This window comes from Vombatus ursinus, unplaced genomic scaffold (assembly GCF_900497805.2).
Source record: "Vombatus ursinus unplaced genomic scaffold, bare-nosed wombat genome assembly UNPS02014861.1, whole genome shotgun sequence".
Lineage (NCBI taxonomy): Eukaryota > Metazoa > Chordata > Mammalia > Diprotodontia > Vombatidae > Vombatus > Vombatus ursinus.
The window spans coordinates 15,077,963-15,098,209 of record NW_020954639.1 but is presented as its reverse complement, the minus strand read 5'-3'; the positions used below and the strand labels follow the sequence as shown (position 1 = coordinate 15,098,209).

The 20,247-nt window shown below is 38.6% G+C and overlaps 1 protein-coding gene across 1 annotated transcript in view; it reads left to right on the top strand.

The window, feature by feature from the left end:
• Positions 1–20,247, top strand: part of GAD2 (glutamate decarboxylase 2) — an 82,869-nt gene that overhangs the window by 14,317 nt on the left and 48,305 nt on the right. The window contains exons 7-8 of the mRNA XM_027841623.1: positions 1,662–1,777; positions 14,005–14,084. Coding sequence (XP_027697424.1) covers positions 1,662–1,777; positions 14,005–14,084 — 196 coding nt within the window. The remainder of the gene's footprint in view (positions 1–1,661; positions 1,778–14,004; positions 14,085–20,247) is intronic.

Genomic DNA, 20,247 nt, shown 5'->3' with positions numbered 1-20,247 from the left:
GTCAACATTTGCATCCATCTGTATCATTAAAAATGTGTTTATTTCATAGACTCATTAATGACCGAACTAGAAGAACCTTAGAGATCATCTAGTTTAAAAACCTTTCATTTTAAAAGTGAGGAAACTGAGGCCCAGTAATTTGTTTAGGCCCATATAACTTGGGTAACCAAAAGTAACTAAAATACGATTCCTAAGGACTGATGAAAAAATGATTCCTTCTTTTCACAAGCATAGGCTACATTCACTGGAAAAAGGCTTTAAACTTGGTAGGGACCATCTAGTCAAACTCTCTCATTTTACAGATGAGGAACCATGGCCCAAGGGCCCACTCAATGTGGACAAGATAGGAGCTTTGAAAACATTAACTTACAATCATAATACAATCCAGTAAACATTAGCAGTTCAATATAGACTTAAGTGTTCCATAAATAAACAAAGAGAATTTTGCTAATTATCATGATTACATTGTATTGATCTTTCCAAGAGGCAAGAGTAGGGTTTGGAAATGAATAAAAGGAAACGATGAGTTTTCATGCATGTCCTAAACTCTAAATTGCTTATAAACCATCCCCACAGTTAACCAAAGTTAATTTGCTATCATTCCAGTGGCAGATATGTTACATTCCCCTGGAATATAGTAAAAATGAATGGAAATAAATATTTAGTGTTAGTATAAAGATGAAATTTGCACAGGGATATATAGCCTAAAGCAAGATTTAAAGTGACTGACTGGCTTAACATTCAGGTCACATATATTTGGAAACCTGGCCTGGGGTAGAATACTCCTATTTTCAATTTGGCAAGGGCAGGTGTAGACTAATCAGTTCTCAGGCACTCCCCTAACAGAAGTATAACTAGGGCAGGGTGACTAACACTATGTCCCAGGGCAAAGAAATTGAAAGGACACTGACAGCACTAGCAGATCTTTAAGCATCATAAAAAAAAGACTGAGCTTAACACCTAGTAAAAAAGGATGATTAGCTAAAATAGGAAACTACCAGATAGTTCTTCATTTCCCTGAGTGGCTGCACCCAGATGAGCTCCTCTCTGGTCCTTGGCCCTCCCTCCTTTCTCTAGTAGCAAGCTTGAGGGGCACATTTTATGCTGCTTGAGCTCCAGGCTCATTTTGTATTTCCCACCTTAGGCATAATATTATTATTTATGACTCTGGTCCTTAGCAACCTTCTATTTACATTGGCGGGTCCCCTGACTTTCTCTAATATAAAATCAGTACACCCAAAGCAACTTCTCTGTAGACTGAGGACAAGGAGGGAGAAGGTTCATTTCATGACCCAAGTTGGTCCAACCTACCTTTTCATCAGAGGCCATTGGGACTTGTTATGGTTTTTTCTTTCTTTCATCTTTTTTTTTCAAGTTCTCCAGACCTTTACTTAGGCATTTGCACTCACATTCTTCCACTCACCACCTCATGAACTTCACAAAGATGAGGAAGCTGGACAACTTTGACAGTTGTACATCAGCACCTATTACTGTCTTGGGTTTTCTTAGATTGAAGGTTTCAAAGTAAAAAACTGTGAATAAGAACATCTTCTCATGTCAGAGGAGGCTCTCTAGGTTAATAGAAAGAAAGGATGTAACTTGTACATAAATGATGTTCCTAATGAATAGAAAAAGTAACAGTATATTACTGTGCACTCCAGGTGGTGCCATATCTAACATGTATGCTATGTTGATTGCACGTTTCAAGATGTTTCCAGAAGTCAAAGAGAAAGGAATGGCAGCTATTCCCAGACTGGTTGCCTTCACATCTGAGCATGTATGTGTTTCTGTTTTTATCAATGGTATATTTTGTGACTGTCACTGCAAAAAAAAAAGATACTCACAATTGCTATCTATCTCTATCTCCACATTCCATTCCTATCACCTACTTGGGAAAGAAGTGGGGAGGGGAGGGATTTATTTACTGGGAGGGAGGAACTTGCTTTTCTGTTTCTGAAATGCAGGTTTTATGAATTATAGAACTGGATTTCCTAACATCTGTGCTCCTATTGCTTCTTCTCTTCCTCAGTAAATTGAAGAAATATTGACTCTTTCAGACCACTAGGCTACCATTGAAGCTGTGCCCACATAATCTCTAAGTGCTCCGTCTATCCAATTGAAAATATAATCAAACAGATGTGTTACTTACATGATGTCAGATAACTCACTTTTCAACTGACTTGACTGCATATTCCAACATCAAATAGCAAGTCAGCATCCTTTTGCCTATGGCTAGGTCTGGACCCATTGGTCCCTTTCCCAGCCTCCTTTAAGTCAAGTTCCAATGGAGTCAAGGAAACTCCAAACTCAGCATTGAATCTGGTCCAGAATTAGGTTCACTCCTAACTGCTGGTTAGGCAGTAGGATGCTGACATTTTGCCAGATTTCTAAACCCTGACTAGGCACCACACTAAAAGTTTACTAAATGGTCCCCCAGTGGCCTTAAAAGAGTAAATTCTCATCTGAAGTGCCCAAGTTTCAAGAAAGACAGTGAGGGTGTAATTTAAGCCTTGAGAAAAACTGTTCCATTTGATCATTTGTTTCTCTAAAGACTATGACACTTTGACCCTGTGGGTGTTGAGCTTTCTTTCACATACCAATGACAGAGCAAATAAGACCAAAACCACCAATCAGCTGCTTTGGAATCCATTCTGATCATCTGAATAAATAAAATAAACTTGAGATGTCATTGACAGTTAGCATCAGATAAGATACCAAACTATCTTGCCACTCATTGTGACATTCCTTCACAAACTCTGCTATGAATTGTCAAAGGATCTCAAGGGACTATTTCATTGGATGCTCAAGGACTCCTCTGGGGACAGTGAAAGCAAGATGATAGGGAAGGCGATAAGAGAGACATCTAGGGAATGGCCATGGGAGATCTCAGAGAGCTGAAAGAAGAACCAACTTACAAGGGGGTATTCTAAAATCTAATGCTTCCTTTTTCTTTTCTTTTTTTCTTATTTTAAATATTTTATTTTGTTTTCAAATGAAAAACAAAGAAAAGAAAGGGGCAAAGAGATCACAAATACATAAAATTAAGAATAAGTACAGACTAGAAAACCCATATTTATAATTTATAACCATAGCTAGTAGCCCTGGAGCTAAAGGTAAAGTAATGGCTGAATGTCAATTAATTATAATTGAGCGTTTCATTTTTGATTGTGTGTTTTTTTAACCCTAAGCAGGTTACATGAAATTGAGAGAGCCACGCTGTGCCCAATTTTCTGTACCACTGTACTCTTGGAATTGGTGTCCCAAAGTTGTAGTAATGACTTCCTGGTCTCATTTTCTTCCCTCTAAGAGCGTTCAGAGTTAAGTCTCTCTATACCCTTACAAACCTAGAGTTTTATTACAGAAAAACACCAAATTCAGACCAGCTCAGTGCTGCCTCTTTTGCTACTGTTAGCCTACCTTGGAGGAGGTGTACCAGGGTAGTGGTACATCCCCTGTGTGCACCCATGCTGTCCATTAAATGACCTTTGCCCTGCCATGTTGGCTTTCATTCTCTCCAAGACTGTCTCAATTAAGACCTTAGTTTTCTTGACTTAATCCCCAACCCAAACCCATCAGAGCATGAGTATTGTGTGCCCTGCTTTCTTCTCTTGGTGTCTAAGAGGTAGAATCTCTTTCTATCATTTTTGAGGGGAAGAGAGTTGTCAGGTTCTTTATTTGTTTTTTCCAACTTCCTCTTGCCTCTCCTTCTTCCATCTGTAATCAACTTAGACAAATCATTGGGCAGGGGAAATTACTGTATGAACTTTAGTGAAAGTGTTAGATGGTTCTGATAGTCTTACAATCTTGATGAATTCTTTTTTTGTCTTTTTTTTTGCTTTTTGGTGAGGCAATTGGGGTTAGGTGACTTGTCCAGGGTCACACAACTAGTAAGTGTCCTGTGTCTGAGGCCGTATTTGAACTCAGGTTCCCCTGACTCCAAGGACGGAGCTCTATCTACTGTGCCACCTAGCTACCCCTGATGAGTTCTTTACATCATATCTGACAGATGAATTAAATTTCATTAAAGACCAGCTAAGTTCAAAGATCCATTGGTGGGGTTTATTTCCATTGATATCCAGCAATTGGACAGCATGTATCATATTGAAAAAGATGTCATTGTTGACCTTTGCCCAAGGTAAAGGCAGAGACTTAACTAGGAACTTTTTCATCTGCAGCAAAAACAGGATAGTACAACTCAGAGTGGAAGGTGTGGCCTTTCCCTTCCCTCTCCTCCACTAGCCTTTCATCATTTAACTTCTCCTGGAGCCTGCTCTCTTCCCAAATCTCCATAAGGAAATGAGCAAAGGAGGCCCACAAGGCATGAAGATAACATTTTCTAGACCACTGCAGGGAGGAAGCACAATTTCCATATCAGCAACTGGAGCAAAGCTCCAAGTGCCCTGCCTTAGTTATGACTCTGTATAAAGGTATATTAGGTACAAAAGGCATATTACCAGCCACTAGAATAAAACCACATTTTTGACATAGACTGACTGAGGTAGAAGAGGCTTTCAGAATTCATTTCATTTATCCCTTGACTTTGGGAAGATTTCTTTAAATCACTCCAAAAAGAAACACATCTATTTATTCCACTCTTTAAGATCCACAGGTTGCATAAAACTTCAGTTTGCAATCCATCCTCCCACTTTAAAATGCTCAGGGCCAAAAAGTTCTTGTCATCTCACTTAAGCTCATATTATTATATGCTTGATTCATTTCCCATTGATCACTCTGAAGTAGACTTTAAGAATAATTTGCCTCCATCATCCATGTATAAATGTTCATATACTTGAAGACAATGATTGAGTTGCTTCTTCAATTTCTTTAATCTGGTGTAGTTTCAAAAAATTTTGTCACATGGAGAATATTGGGGATGGACAAGGAATACGCCACTGGTGGCAGCAGCAGATTTATGTGTCTCTGCAGCAGAGCTAGGGAGAGTGGCAGGAAGCCAGGGCAGTGGGAAAAACTGCCAATTTAATAGTAAATCCTAAAAAGCTATAGTGGTAGCAGCAATGACCAGAGGTTACCTTGGAATCATAGCATATCAGATCTCTAAAAGACCTCTGAGGTCGTCTAGCCCATACATCCTTTTACAAGTAAGGAAAATGGAACTCATAAAGGTGAAGTAATGTGCCCAAGGTCATGCCATTACAGTCGGAGGCAAGAAAGGCAAGGAGGTTCAGTGAAAAGAGCCCCACATCCAAATCTAGAGTCAGAGAATCTAAGTTAAAATATTGGCCATTTACTTACTGCTTGTATGACTTTGGGATAGTCACTGTTCTCTCTTGGTTCTCCTCCAATCTGTCTAACTATTCCTTCTCAGTTTCCTCTGCTAGTTCTTTGTCCCCATTGACCTGGGGTATATCCCAAGGTTCTGTCCTCAACACTCTTATCTTCTCTCTCTATACAAACTTGTTTTGTCATCATGTCAGCTCCTAGAGCATTATTTATCATTTCAAAGCAGCTAATTCTCATATATTCATCCTTAAATTCTCTCCTGAGCTCCAGGCTCAACTCACCAGCTACATTTTGGATATCTCAAATAGATATCTCATGAGCATCTCAAATCCAACATGCCCAAAACAGAACTCATTCTATTTTCCTCCAATTCTCCCCTGTTCCAAACTTCCTATTCCTATCAAGAACACCAATATCCTTCCGTAACCTCAATGTCATCCTCAGCTTTTCACTCCACATATCCAACTTGTTGACAAATCTGATTATTTCTACCTTTGCAGCATCATATATACACACACATCACATGTAATCCAGGCATGATGTGTTAACAATACATACGTGTGTTTATTTATATCCACATGTATATACATACTATATACATATACACATATATCCCTTTTTTCCCAGGTAGTCTCACCATGATGTGGTGAGAATATATATGTGTATGTATATATGTGTGTATATACATATACACACATATTATATATACAATATGTGTCTATATGTGTGCAACAAAAAATGTACAACTATATGTATGTATGTATTTCCCCCCCCCCCACTCAGTCTGGCCTGGACTATTGCTATAGACTTCCTATCCATCTCCCTACCTCAAAATCCTCCCACTACAATCCATCCTTCACTCAGCTGCAAAAGTGATTTTTTTGTAAATCTGATCATGTCACCCAACTACTCAATAAACTCCAGTGACTCTCTCTTACTTTCAGGGTTCAATATAACTTCCTCTGTTTAGCATTTCAAGTATTTCATAACCTGACCCTTTCCCACCTTTTCAACCTTCTTCTGCTCCACTTCCCTCTACACACTCTTCCAAACCTTCTTGCTGTTTCTTGGCAAGCCTCTCCATTGGCCATCTTTGTATTTTTGCCTTAGCTGTCCCCCATGCCTGGAATGCTCTCCTTCTTTACCTCCATAGTTTCTCTGACTTCCTTCAAGGCTCAGCTCAGATCCTACCTTCTGTAGGAGGCCTTTCTTGGCCTCCCCAGGTACTGGGGCATCTCTTTGAAATAACCTTCCATTTACTCAACACCATTTAAATATGAGCTCCTTGAGATCAGGGACAAAGTTTTTGTATTTCTTTGTATCCTCAGGGTTTTAGTGCAGAGCCTAGAAGATGGTAGGTATTTAATAAATGCTTGTTAACTTACTGACTGCACCTCTCTGATCTTCAGTTTTCTTATATGGACAAGATCAGGGGTGGGGAACTCGAGGTCTCAAGGTCACGTGTGGCCCTGTAGGTCCTCAAGTGTGGCCCTTTGATTCCAAATGTCACAGAATCTGTAGCCTCAAGGCCACAGGTTCCCCACTCCTGTACTAGATATTATCTAAACTCAATTCCAGCTGAATCTATGACCAGAACCCCGGTCTTCTGATGACAGATAAGTGTTCTTTCTATTTCCATGCTAACTGATGAGTACCAATCTCTGTGCTGATTACTTAGCTCTGATGAAAATTTCTCCACTTTTTATTGAATAACTCAAAATAGGTGTAAGAGAAAGAGAGAGAGAGAGAGAGAGAGAGAGAGAGAGAGAGAGAGAGAGAGAGAGAGAGAGATGAGAGATACAGGTCACAACACTTTTCTGTCTTCTACTTCAAAAACTTAGTCTATAAAGGGACATTTGTAGAAGCCCACAGGCAGAAATGACATTTAATTGCATTTCTGAAAAAAAAAAACCAATATCCACGTATATTCTCTTTTTATACTTTGTAGCAAATAGGACTGTTTGTTCATTTTCTTCTGTATTTATGTGGTCACATTCAGAGATCAGAATTCCACTGCAGACTGATCTTCAAAGGGCTCGGGAATTCCACTGAGAACATCCAGAGAAAAATCTGTTTCCCCTGCCAGTCTGATTGGAGAAATTTCCTCAGCCTGACTTTCTTAACTTGCTGCCCAAAGAGCCTCTAGCTAGTCTGGGTTTAGCAAGGATCATGGGTTGCTCTATCCTTGCCTAGTAGTGCCTATCTTAATATGTAAGCAGAAACTCCTGACATTAGCAAGTAAAAGAATTTTCCTAGGAAAGAATCTTTTATTCTATTTTTCTTTAAACCTTTCCTGCTCCCTCCTTTGTCTTTTCCTCTTGTAGAGGCACTATATGTACTAGGACCCTTGACTGGGATATGGGTTTCAATCCTGACTCTTCCAAGGTGACCTGGAACATCATCTCTCTGGGACTCAGTTTCCTCATTTGTAAAATAAGAGGTTTGGGTTATATGGCTACTGAGGCCTCTGCTGATTTTAAAGTACTAAGAGGTAACCAAAAAATCCTGGAATTTTATCTCTTTATACCCAGAAAACATGGGCAAGTTACCTAATGGCTCTGTCCAAACGGACATTTTTATAGATTTAGTCTCTTAATAAAGGACTAATGAATAAGACCAATTAAAACCTCTCAAATGTGGTTTGAAAAGAGGGAGAAGCTGTACAAGTCAGAGCAAAAAAAAAAAAGGCAGGGTGGTGTAGTAGCAAGGGCATAGCATTTGGAGTCAGGAGAACTTGGTTCAAGATATGGCTCTTCCAATCAGCATCTATGTTTCTTTGAGCGATTTCATTTAGCCTCTCTAAGGCTCAGTTTGCCTTTTCGGTGAAATAGGGATTGTGATCATTGTAACGCCTAAACCCTCAGAGTGGATTTGGGATATGAAAAAGACACTGAATGCGAAAGTGCTTTGTAGCTGGGAAGGGTTAGTTATATAACATCAGTTGCTGTTTGTTGTTAACACTGGTATTTAACATTTTAGTTGTGTTCAATAGCCCTTTCCTTCCAAAGAAATAGCTTGAGACAGAAAAATCCTTTAAAAGTAATTTAACATAACCTTACAAAAAAGGCTTTTCAAACCATCTCATAAAATCCCAGAGACCTTCATTGAGAGACCAAACCTGCAAGTCTGTTCACAAAGTCACATAACTAAAGAGGGATGGCAAGATGCTGAAATATAGAGAGCACAAACACGAATACCATGTGGGCTCCCTGCCCCATTCTGCTCCTTTCTAGCAGGCGCCTGGGGGATTTTGGAATCTCTTCCCACACTAAAATCAGATTTCTGTTCCCCTTCTTTAGGATGTAGTGCCCCCCAAAAGGGGCCAGTGTCAGGGTCTCCCTACCACCACTGTTGATTTGAGCACGAATTCAGTGTTGCTTGTAGTGAGCACGATTTCATAGTTCTTGCCCTGGGTGCCAAAATTGCTGCTGACCACTCTTCTCATCCACTTGAACCAGAATCCTGAGCTCTGAGATATCCCCAGCTTCAAGCTACTTCCCACTGAGTTCATTATTTCCCCTATGTGACACAAGCCCTTCCAAAAATAACCTCGATGAAGCAGCATAATCATATCCAGAAGGAAAAAATGTTCTTTGTAATCAGGACACCCGAGGTAAATTTCCATAGTTAACTGGCTTTCAACTCTTTACAAGTCAATTCTAACTTGTCTTCACTTCTTCTTGAAACTGAGTACTGGCACTGAGTCAGCGATACCCTCTGGGAGACTCTACAGGGGTTGGTCTTTATCATTTGTCATAACAGCTTTCATGGGAGTGGGGGGGAGGGGGAGGGCCGGAGTTTGGAGGGACAGGGGGTGAAGGGAGATGATCACTAATGCTTTCTTGGGGTATCTTTTGCCTTAGAAAAAACATTCTCAGGAGATGATACTCTAAAAGAGTTTTGATTCTGAAACCACGTGTGCACAGGTATAAAATCTCTGAAACCAGAAAAGAATGGCAGTTCCATTGAGCTCTGAAATATGTAAATTCATTGAAATTTATTTAGCTGTATAACTTCAGAGCTGGAAAGGATCCTAGAGACTCTTAACCCTCAGTATGTTAAGTGAAAAACTGAGGCATGGAGAAGAAGAACTTGCTCACAGTTACATAGCTAGTTAGAGTTGGGAGTAGAGCTGCCTAATCTTGGGTACCCTCTCCCAGGGGTGTTTTTTTCCCTTTTCCACCCCCAAGTACCCAGCATTTGAATGTTCCTTTCCTTTCCTCTCCTCCACCCTTTCCCTACTATTAAAGTTTTTTCTCAGAAAATTTCTCTGAACTTCCTTCCCAGTAAGGTGTATATGACTGACATGACTTATTGTTACCTCACCCACATAAAATTTTAATTTTAATAGGAATTTCAAAGGCGTATAACTTTAAATGCAGAATTTAGACAAGGGAGCACTGTTAAATATTTAACAAGGGTCTCTTGGGGTACAAGGACTGTACTCAATACACACTTTTAAGTTTATCCTGCATTGTTAACATTTTCCCTATTACCTTCTTCTATCTGGACATTCAACAAAATGAATACATTAAACTCCAGTTTGTAGCATTTGTCAGTTTCCATGATGTGAATGCTCACTCTCCAAATTTAAGAATTGGCTCTCTGAGTTTGAGCAGGCACCAACACACTCCTGGACTTAGGATAGATTGCTCTTCCATTACTGTGCTTACCACAATCCAATAGGCCATGAATCAGAGACTTAACGCTGTCACGAAATATATCTACACCAACCCCTTTATTTTACAAATGAGGACACTGAGGCCCAAGCGGCAGAAGTGATTTGTCAATAGCAAATGTCAGAGCTGGGACTTGCACCCACCTCCACTGACTTTAAATCAAGCCTCCTTTCCACTGCAACTTGTTGGCCAGTCCCCTCATGAGCATTGGCTCTAGTTTTAAATCATATAGAGGTGAGAAGCCTAGGTCAAAGTTGTCTTTTGCTCTAACAGATATTTAGGACACAAACCCCAGCGGGTGACAGCAGGTTGCTAATTGATCTTGAGCATAAAGACCAAGAGTAGTTTCACAGCCATGCCTTGCTTCCTTCTTTCTTAGTGTTGTGTCTATTCTGAATTATTTTGATCTCTTTGGGAACATGACCAGTTATATTCTTTTTGAATCACAATAATTAGAACTTAATGAGCCAGACCCTCCAGGGTGTAAGATTCACTCCAGTTGCAAATCATGCAGTTTAGGATGCCTCAATGACTTGCTTAGTTCATAGGAGGACTGTTTAGTGAATTGAAACTATAATTTATCTAAATTGGTGTTGCTAACTTTTCCCACAGGGGCAACTATTTTTCATTTTCCCAAAAGTACTAAAAAATTTTCAGGGCTGGAAGGAGAAGGAAGGTATGGGAGAAGGAAAAGCGGGAGGTAATTTTGACCTGAAAGTCACCGGGGAAAGAAAGGGGAGAATTGACCTTACAAGTCAGTCAGGAGATAAGTGTTGACATTGAAATCATTAAGCATTTGAGAATTGAGGAGTGGTTAACCCTAAAAACCCTGGGAAGGAGATCTCAGTCCCCAAACCAGACAATTCAGGCTTCAAGACTGACCAATTGATCACCAAAAGCCTCGGTCTGAACCAGGACTTCTTAATCTTTTTTTGTGTCAAAGATCCCTTTGACAGTCTGGTGACATCTACAGACCCTTTCTCAGGGTAATATTCTTAAATGCACAAAAGAAAATACATAGGATTACAAAAGAAACCAATATGCTGAAATACAGTTATCAAAACATTTTTATTAAAGTTCATAGACCCCAGGTTTAAAATCTCTGGTCTAAATGGTGGCTTTAAACAGTTAATGCAGCTTTCAAAAGTGCCTAAATTACAGCCTGGCCAGAGAAGCAGACATACCAGGAGAATCTGGTTCAATATGGTTTCTCTCTGAGCTCTCTACAAATCTGACCTACTCCACTACTGTACTCAGAAGAGAGAGAAGATTTATTATCCCCATTAAATGGATGAGAAACAGGCTCTGCACTCTCAGGCCATCAGGCTGAATGGGACCTAAGAGGTCATCTTATTCCATCTTTCCTCCTCAGCAACAGTGCCCTCAACTATACTAAGTTGGCAAGTACTCACTCTTTTCCTTATCTTCCTCAAGCCGCTAAAATGGAATTATGTGCTTTACTATCAGTATACAATATTCACAGCCGTTATGACCTCACGGTATGGAATTTAAACTTATACCAAGTACCATATCCAGGTTTTTCTGTATCCAGGTTTCCAAAAGAATCTTCTTTTAAATCATAGAAATTAGTCATTATTAAGCCTCCATTTTCTAGATAGTATAAACTGTTATTTGAAAATAAAATGGGTTTCATATCATTAATCAGAGATATGGTTAGAACAGGGGAAAAAGGAATAGATCATAATTTTAGAGAAGGAAAGCTTAGTCCAACCTATTAATTTTACAGAGAAGGAAAATGGGGCCCAGAGAGATTAAATGATCTACCCAAGGACACACAGGTAAATGGCAGTCAGGGTTCTAGCTCAAGACCTTTGACTCTAAATTCAGTTCTATAAAAAACTTATTGGGAGCTCACACCCAGTAGACATTCTGGTCCATTACTGTATAGCTCTAGTTGTTGGAAAGGTCCATCTATCGACAGTTCTGCCCTCTAGAGCGCCATAGAACGAATCTGCTTGTTCCTTCATATACTACCCTTTCAAATATTGAAGTCAACCAGCATGTTTCTCCATAGGATTCTCTCCTCTGGGTTAAATAGTCTTAGTTCCTTCAACCATTTCTTAGTGACTCTTCACCAACATGGCTTCCCTTTTCTTGACACACTCTTGTTGATCAATGCCTCTTTTAAAAAGTCACACCTAGACTAAAATACAAAATTCCAGGTGTGGTAAGAACAAAGGAGAAAGAGCTAGGCTATTCTGTTGCCTGTATGGTTTGGCTTTTCCTTGTTGGTTAATCCTCTGAGACCGCTGTAATATACTTTTATTCATAGAACATTAACAAAAGGCTCTCATTCCTCTAAATGACTTTCAATAACTCTGTCCTTTTTTTTCTTTCCCTTACTGAAAATTTGAGCCAATGCTGAATATTTCCTTCTCTGTTTTCTTTTCTGCTTTCTCCTTTGTCCATTTCCAACACTAGTACTTTTTCCCCACCTCTGAGCTTTCTGTTTTTCCAAGTGTATTTCCTTCACTTTGTATTATTCTGCACAATGATCAATTATGCTGAGTAATTGCTCCTCATTTGAGAGCCCCCCATTTATCCTTATTAGAGAGTAGATTAAAATTCTTCCTCCCATTGACCAGGTGCACTAGATCTCTTCTTTATCATCAATTGGCTATTTTACAGTTTAATATTTTCAAGCCTTGGCATCGAGGTGAATTATCCAAGACGTTCATTCTTGCTAGAGTGCATCTGTACTTTCTATGTATTTTCCCTATGTATTTTCTATGTACTTTGATATGTATTTTCTATGTACTTTCCCTATTATTAGCATATTATGGGCAAATTTTTTTTCTTTGGTGCTTTGCTTTCTGGGTCAAAACATGCTCTGTTAAGACATCAGCTATAAATAAACATAAATTAAATTAACAGATGTGATTCAATATAAAGAATACTTTTTGGAAAAGATGCCTAAAACCCCGGACAATTAAGCTTTGCTTTTTGTTTTGTTTTGCTTTATTTTCTTTCTCTTGAGTTCCCGTGTATTTTGATAATATCTGCCTGGCTCTAAGGGCTTAAAACTGGGAGTAATAGTCCTCTTTATCACTCTTGTTCCACTAAATAGTGCTTTTTAATGACAGTATTTGCCTTTTTTATTCTGGTTTGCTTTCCTCACTACTGCCAAGTATGGTGGAAATGTGATTTTTTTTCTGGTTTGTTAAATTCAAGACTTAGCAATGACAGCCTACCTTGAACAGCATAGCCAGACGTTCTCAGAGCTAAATGTAGGCATGAGGAAGAATGAGTACACCTCTTGAAATTGTAACTTAAAATTCCAGTCAGGAACACCATGAGGATTTAAATTGGGCAAGCAGCTCTTCTTTTGGACAGCTTAATGATCTGTAGTTAATAGTGAAAGGCTGATAGGCAGATGCATTACAGCTAGGCTTGAGTTAGCCTTTCTAGGCTCTACAAATTGTGGGATGATTGCAGCCATTTGAATAAAAAATCAGATTCTGAGTCACAAGCCAAAACTCATTCAAAATTTGGTCTTTAGCATCAGTGGCTTTCACTTTGTCCACTTTCTGCTGTAGCCTATAAATTCGTGCCTTTTCCCAACCCCATTTTCTAGACTGGTGAAAGGTCCCTTCATCTGAGAAGTCACTTGTGAAGTGACTGGCCCCTCTAATGGTACTAGGGATGATATATGTTATGCTTAAGGCCAAACTTTCCCCTTGGTTGAGCACACACAATTTCACTGAAGTCTCTAGAAATTGACTCGGTTCTCCCACTGGCAAAATTGGGGGTTGGCTTTTTTTGTGGGGAGTCATGAAATATACAACTTCTTGGAGCCAGTTAGCATATTATTAAATCTTGCAAGTGAGGTTTGTTTGGAGTCATTGTCTTGTGTTGGGAGATAAAGGTCATCTGAATTTCCCCAGGGTCATGGAAATTTCCTAAAAAAAAAAAAACTCACTGAAAACTGTCACAAATTCTCAGTCATTCAAGGATACAGACGGACATAGCATGGCTCAGAGTAGACACTGAAAGCAAAAAGAAGACAAAGGGAGATGCGAGCTGAATACTAAATCACAACTGATCATAAACATGCTTTTTTCAGAGTCACTTTTCAGTGAAGAAGGGAGCTGCAGCCTTGGGGGTTGGAACAGACAGTGTGATTCTGATCAAATGTGATGAAAGGTAAGCATGAATTTCCAATTCCAGTCTACCTACATCAATAAATCGAAACCAACAAAGTCCTGCCTGGTCACAAAACAGCTGGAAACTGGGGCACTGGCAGTAGGACACCTCTATCCTCACTCACATCACTAATTTTGTTGCTTTGGGGTTAGATTTTTTCTTTAACATTTATTCTTTGGGGGGAACACCATCCGAACCATTCAGACGTCCCAACTGAATGGAAGCCTTTCTTCTACACTAGTACAAAACAAAGAGCACCCGTCATCTGAGGCACGTTCAACAGCATGTGATGTGAACATTGAGTTATAGTGTCATGTCATCGTCATCCTCTCTGCTACAAATTAGTAAACACGATGGAAGGATTACAGATCATATACACACTGAGCAAGAAGTAAATGATGCCCTCAAACCTCATCAACTCTGATTTCCTCAGTTCATTAAGGGATGAAACCAAGGAATTATGGGAAAAACCTGCTATAAATAGCATATGAGTTTCACATTATTTCATTCTGTCACTGGAGAATGTTATTTTATTTGGAGAATTGTTTTTAAAACTTCTACAAAGTAGGATTTGAGTAGATACAGGGGGAAAGAGAGCAAATCCAGGCAAATAAAAAAATGAATAAAAGCACAGAGGTAGAAATGAAGTAGCATGGTATGTAAGGTAAACGTTATTACCCCCGTTTCACAGCTGATAAAACTAAAATTCAGAGAAGTTCAATGATTTGGTTATACTCAAAGATAGAGATTGGATCTGTGATGTCATTAATTACTGGGAACTAGGGATGAGGAAACTCCTTTTCACCAATGTGAGATGGCACCTCTTCTGAAATTTACATTTCAGACACTTGCCTAGGGCAAAGAGAGATTAAGTGACTTGCCCAGGGTAACTGCCAGTAATGTGTTCAGAAATGGGCCTTGAATTCAGGTTTTCCTAGCTCCAAGACTAGTTCTCTATCCAGTATGCCTTGATGCCTCTTACCCACGACCAAACGGATAGTAAATGTGAAGGAGAGGGTTAGTCTGCTATAGTTCTTTGCATTTCCTTTGGCTCACCTAAAAATTAAAATACCCTCAACATTCCATTCAATTTAGATTCAGCAAACTTTTTTAAACACCTACCATGAGCAAGGTCTTGTGTCTAGGCTCTAGAGATACAATGATAAAAACAGTCCCTGAACTCAAGAAGCTACCATTCTACTGGAAAACATTCACCTTCCCAATCACTCCAGGACCCCCCCCCCAAAAAAAGGAGGGGAATAATAGACAACCAGTTATTTGAAGGAAGAAAAGTTTGAAGGATTGAATTAAGACAGAAGAGGAGTGAGGCAGCAGAGAAAATGACAAAGAAAGGGGAAAATTTTTTAAAAGAAATAAATGAGGCTTATAGGAGAGAAAAGAGGAAAAAAATAAAGGTATCAGTTTTTAATTTTATATTTGTGGTCATCAGTAATGAATCTTTTATTCAATTCTGTATTTATCATCTTAATATATCTTAGGTATATGATGAAGTCAAGGATGATATAGAGTTGAGGCAATATATTATAGTATATTGTATTATATCATATAATGGGTAATATAATAATTATAATATAGTAGTATAATATATTGTACTATATAACATTTAATATTATATGTAACACAATAATTATAACACATAATAATATAATGTACTATACTACAGTATAGAGGGCTGGCCTTAGAGTCAGAAAAACCTGGATTTAGTGTCTGGCCTTGGATTCAGGGAGACCTGGGTTCAAATTCTGCCTCTGACACATCCTGGATATGACCATGGGCAAGTCCCTTAGCAACTCAGTGACCTAATCTATATTAGAGATGAGTTGCTGATCTACATAGATGGAGAGGGTTGCCCACATTGATGATATCACAAGTCTAGATACACACACACACACACTAGACCTGAAGAAGGCATCCAGAGTGTTGAATTGATCCATTGAGGAGGATTTATGGATGGCTAAAGATGATAGTCTCACAGGATGAGAAGGCCTGAGTGTTGTCATCTACATGGGTGAAGGAGGTTGCCCCACACCATTCATATCAAGGATTCACTGAAATAGTACAGCATAGAATTGATGTCCATGATATGAATTGAGGAATAGATGTTCTAATAGAAAGTCATAGAACACATGCCATTTGGAAATGGCAATCAATGGTGTTTCAGGAGGGAATCTAGAGGAGGAGGCCCCCATTTCCTCAAGAACTTTGCCCAACTTGAAGTTGATGAATTAATACTCTCTCCCATCTAGTCCAGTCAAAAGCTCATTGGAATGGTGGGATGGAATCAAATAATGGGCTGCAAAGCCTAAATTGTTGGCTCTAGGAAAGACTCAGGTCAATGGTCTTTGGAATTAGGCCTGGAACATGGTCAAAATCAGGGAGAACACCTATCAACCATCTTGACTTTAGATCAACAGCTCTCAAATTTTTGGAGTCCTTTATGCTCTTAAAAATTATTGAAGAACCCCTATAAGCTTTTGTTTATGTAGATTATATCTATCAATATTTACTGTATTAGAAATTAAAATGTCTTAGTATTATTACAAAACTAGTTTTGACCTAGCAGGCCCTCTGAAAGGGCCTTAAGAATGGAAGGAAATAAGCATTTATTAAAATACTTTTGAAATAATATTTTATTTTCCCCCAATTAAATGTAAAAATACTTTAAACATTCTTTTTTTTTAAATTTTGAGTTCCAAATTTCCCCCTCCCTTCTTACCCATTCCCCTCCCTAAGAAGGTAAGCAATCTGACATAGGTTATATATACATGAAGCACCTACTTTTACAAATGTCTCATTGAATCTTCACAACAGCCCTGGAGAGTAGGCACTACTATTATCCCCATTTTACAGTTGATGAAACTGAGGCAGGCAAGTTACATGACTTGACCAGAGTCACACAGCTGGTATCTGAGGCCAGATTTGAAGTCAGTTCTTCCTGACTACAGGATCAGTGCCCTCTCCGTGATAACCACCTAGCTGCCCCCAGACTCTTTTGGACTACCCTTTGATAACTGTGGCGTTAGGTAGACACATCCACATTAAAGCCAGAAAGGCAGCTCAGGGGGAAAAACAAACAAAATCACTTCAGGCTTTCAGAGAGCATGCTTCAAGCATTTCTTTCTCCTTATCTAGCTATTGAAGGCTCAGCTCAACCATATCTTGCAACTGGCCTCTCTATGAGGTTTCCATCTCTTTCACTGACTCCTTCTGACTGTGCATATTAGCATGTCAGTTGCCAGGCGACAATTTTTATCTTCCCAGGAGCCCCAAATGACAGAACCATTTTCACCCCATGTTGCACTGAGGACAATTGACTTACAATCCAAACAAAAAAATGGAACATGTCCTAGTAAGGAGAACAATGTGTTCCTTCTTTGGGTTGACACTTGAATTGGCAAGTAATAAAAGCTCTTAGATAACTTCTACAGTTATTACACTGGATTACTTTGATGCCCTATGTTTAGTTGGAATATGATGTCCTTTTTAAAAGAAGGAAGAGGGGGGAGAAATCGGTACCACAATGGGAGGTTGGCAAGGGCTTAAATGGATGTTGGCCAGATCAGGTATACTTCATCGGATGGCCTATGGTCTGTATATTAAATTCAATTTTCTTATTGGCATTACCTTTAAAATTAGGAATGTGTTTCTCAGGGGAAGTAAATTACAAACAATGTGGGATGAAATCACACTTCCCAGTACACTAAGCCTTTCGAAGTAAAAGAAAATTTAAATATGAAATATAAAAAAGAAACAGAAGTTTCCCTCACGGATTTGGAATAATAGCAGCACTGGGATATAGGAGAAAGTCATATTCGTCAAAGAAATGGGCTCATAATGAAAGCTGAAAGGAGCCTTAGAGATCATAAAATGCAATACTCTCATTTCCTGCATCATTTTGTTATGTTTATTACATATGATAATCCAAGACATAAATAATACTAATAAGTAAGGTAAGGGAGTAGAATAAATTGCATAATAGATAAAATTATATAAATAATATTATAAATTATAAATAAATTGCATAATAATATTTCATAAGCGTATAATTCTTTAACCTGCAAGAATTAAATGTTGGACCTTTTGGAGGGATCCTTACTTTCTTATAAAGATGGTTTACTTTAGGTTTATAAAGATTATTTATTTTAGGCTTGTTGACAATACTTTAAAAATGGGAAGGCCTTAGTTTGACTTTTTACTAATAAGAATTGCTGTTTCTAAATTATTACAAATGCTACATTAGTACAATATAAATTAGGATGGTTTCGTTGTATCTAGAGTTTAAGGGTGAGGAGGAAGGAGAAAATCAATATTATAGTCTAAAAAAAAGATGAAAACGTACAAAGAAAAATTGAATGCTGTCTCTGAACAGGTTTAGCCCACTGAAGAGGAGGAGGGGTGCTTTCCAGGAGGTCTACCTTTGGAGACTGAGTAAAGGGAAGAAGGCAGGGTAGAAGTTGGGGGAGGAGAGAGAGAAGGGAGGCGAGAGAATGTTCTTTGATCTAGGTAATCTTCAGTAGACTCCAAAAGTCCGTATGATGGAAACTTGGCTTCCTTTAGCCGCATTCATCCCTGAAGCATTTCTTTCCCAGTTTGGCACTCAAGGTCAGTTCACCCCCAAAGTATGACTCCTGGATAAAATATGTGCAGCTTAATATGGTTTTGCTGTATCTTAGGCTAGGACCAGGGAAGATGAGGGAAAGGGGAGGGCAAAAGAAAGGGAAAATCCATATTTTCATATAAGGAAACATTAAAATACAACTAACTTTCACTTATTTCTCTAGCCTACATTTATGACTCTATTTTATTAATTATAACAGTTATCATTTATATAGGCTAGCTCGTTTGATCCTCACAACAACCCTGTGAGGTAGATGCTATTATCCCAGATTTTTACAGAGAGAAAACTGATGCAGGTGAGTTACCTAGGGTCAGGCAGCTACCAAGTGTCTTAGACAGGATTTGAACTCAGCTCTTCCTGACTCCAAAGCTAACCCTCTATCTACTGTACCACTTAGCTCCTAAGTTGGCATAGATCTTTCTTCTTAGAGGTTAATGAAGTACTACTGAAGAACAGAAATGAGAAGCATCTTCCACCATTTATCTAACACCATAAAACTGGAAGCAAGTGTCCCTGGGTAAATCACTTAGCTTCTCAGTTTTCTCATCTGTAAAATGGAGATTATAATAGCACCTACTTCACAGGGTTATTGTGGGGGTTAAATGAGTTAACATATGTAAGGTGATTGGCAAACTTTAAAACACTATATAAAGGATGTCATCATCATTATCATCATCATCATTATCATCATTATCAACATCTTGTTGTTAGCAAAAAATAGAAAACTCGGAGTGATAGAAGATAAGCCAGGGTTAGGATAGACAGGTAGCAGCAATTTAATCAAACATTATGCATTAATTAATCATATATTATGTTCCAGACCAATGAAACCAAACATATAATCCTTATCTTATATACCAGGCACTGTAAATCAAAAAAGAAACAAGAAACAGCCCCAGTGTGCTTATATTCTTTTGAGAAAATAAATGTTGCATACAATGAAAATATTAAGGAATTGAAGAAAGGGCAGTAAACTAGAAGATGGTAAAAGTACCCAAAGGACTCTCAAGGGTGCTGCAGATAGATTTTGCATTAGCTCTCTCCTTCAGGAATTTCTCTAAATTGTAAATCCGAAATGCAAATGACCCTAACCAAAAAAAAAAAAATTACACTTGGTCAGTTTAAGGTTGACTGCTCGAAGGTGCCTCCCTGAAGGTTCTGTCCTTCCAGGTCTCTTCCATCTCTATAATTCTATTTTCACTTTTGATTTTTTTAAGCACATATAAACAAACCAGAGCTTTTCCTTGTAACTTTTCTAACACATCCCTTTTGTTTTGCAAATTACAACTCCATTACAAAGCACTGGATTAGCTAAGTGTTCTACTTAGTCATTCATGTTTACTCTAACAATTTAAATTCTAAATTATCTGGGGTCATTATATTTGTGTATTAAATGAACTGATTCTGCCCAAAGCCATGAATCCCTTTCTAACACTAAGTAAAGTGGTTAGGGAGGCTTATTGACTCTTTCTGGTCATTAGTGAACTGTTCAGTACACTAAAGCATGGAAAATCAGCATCAATC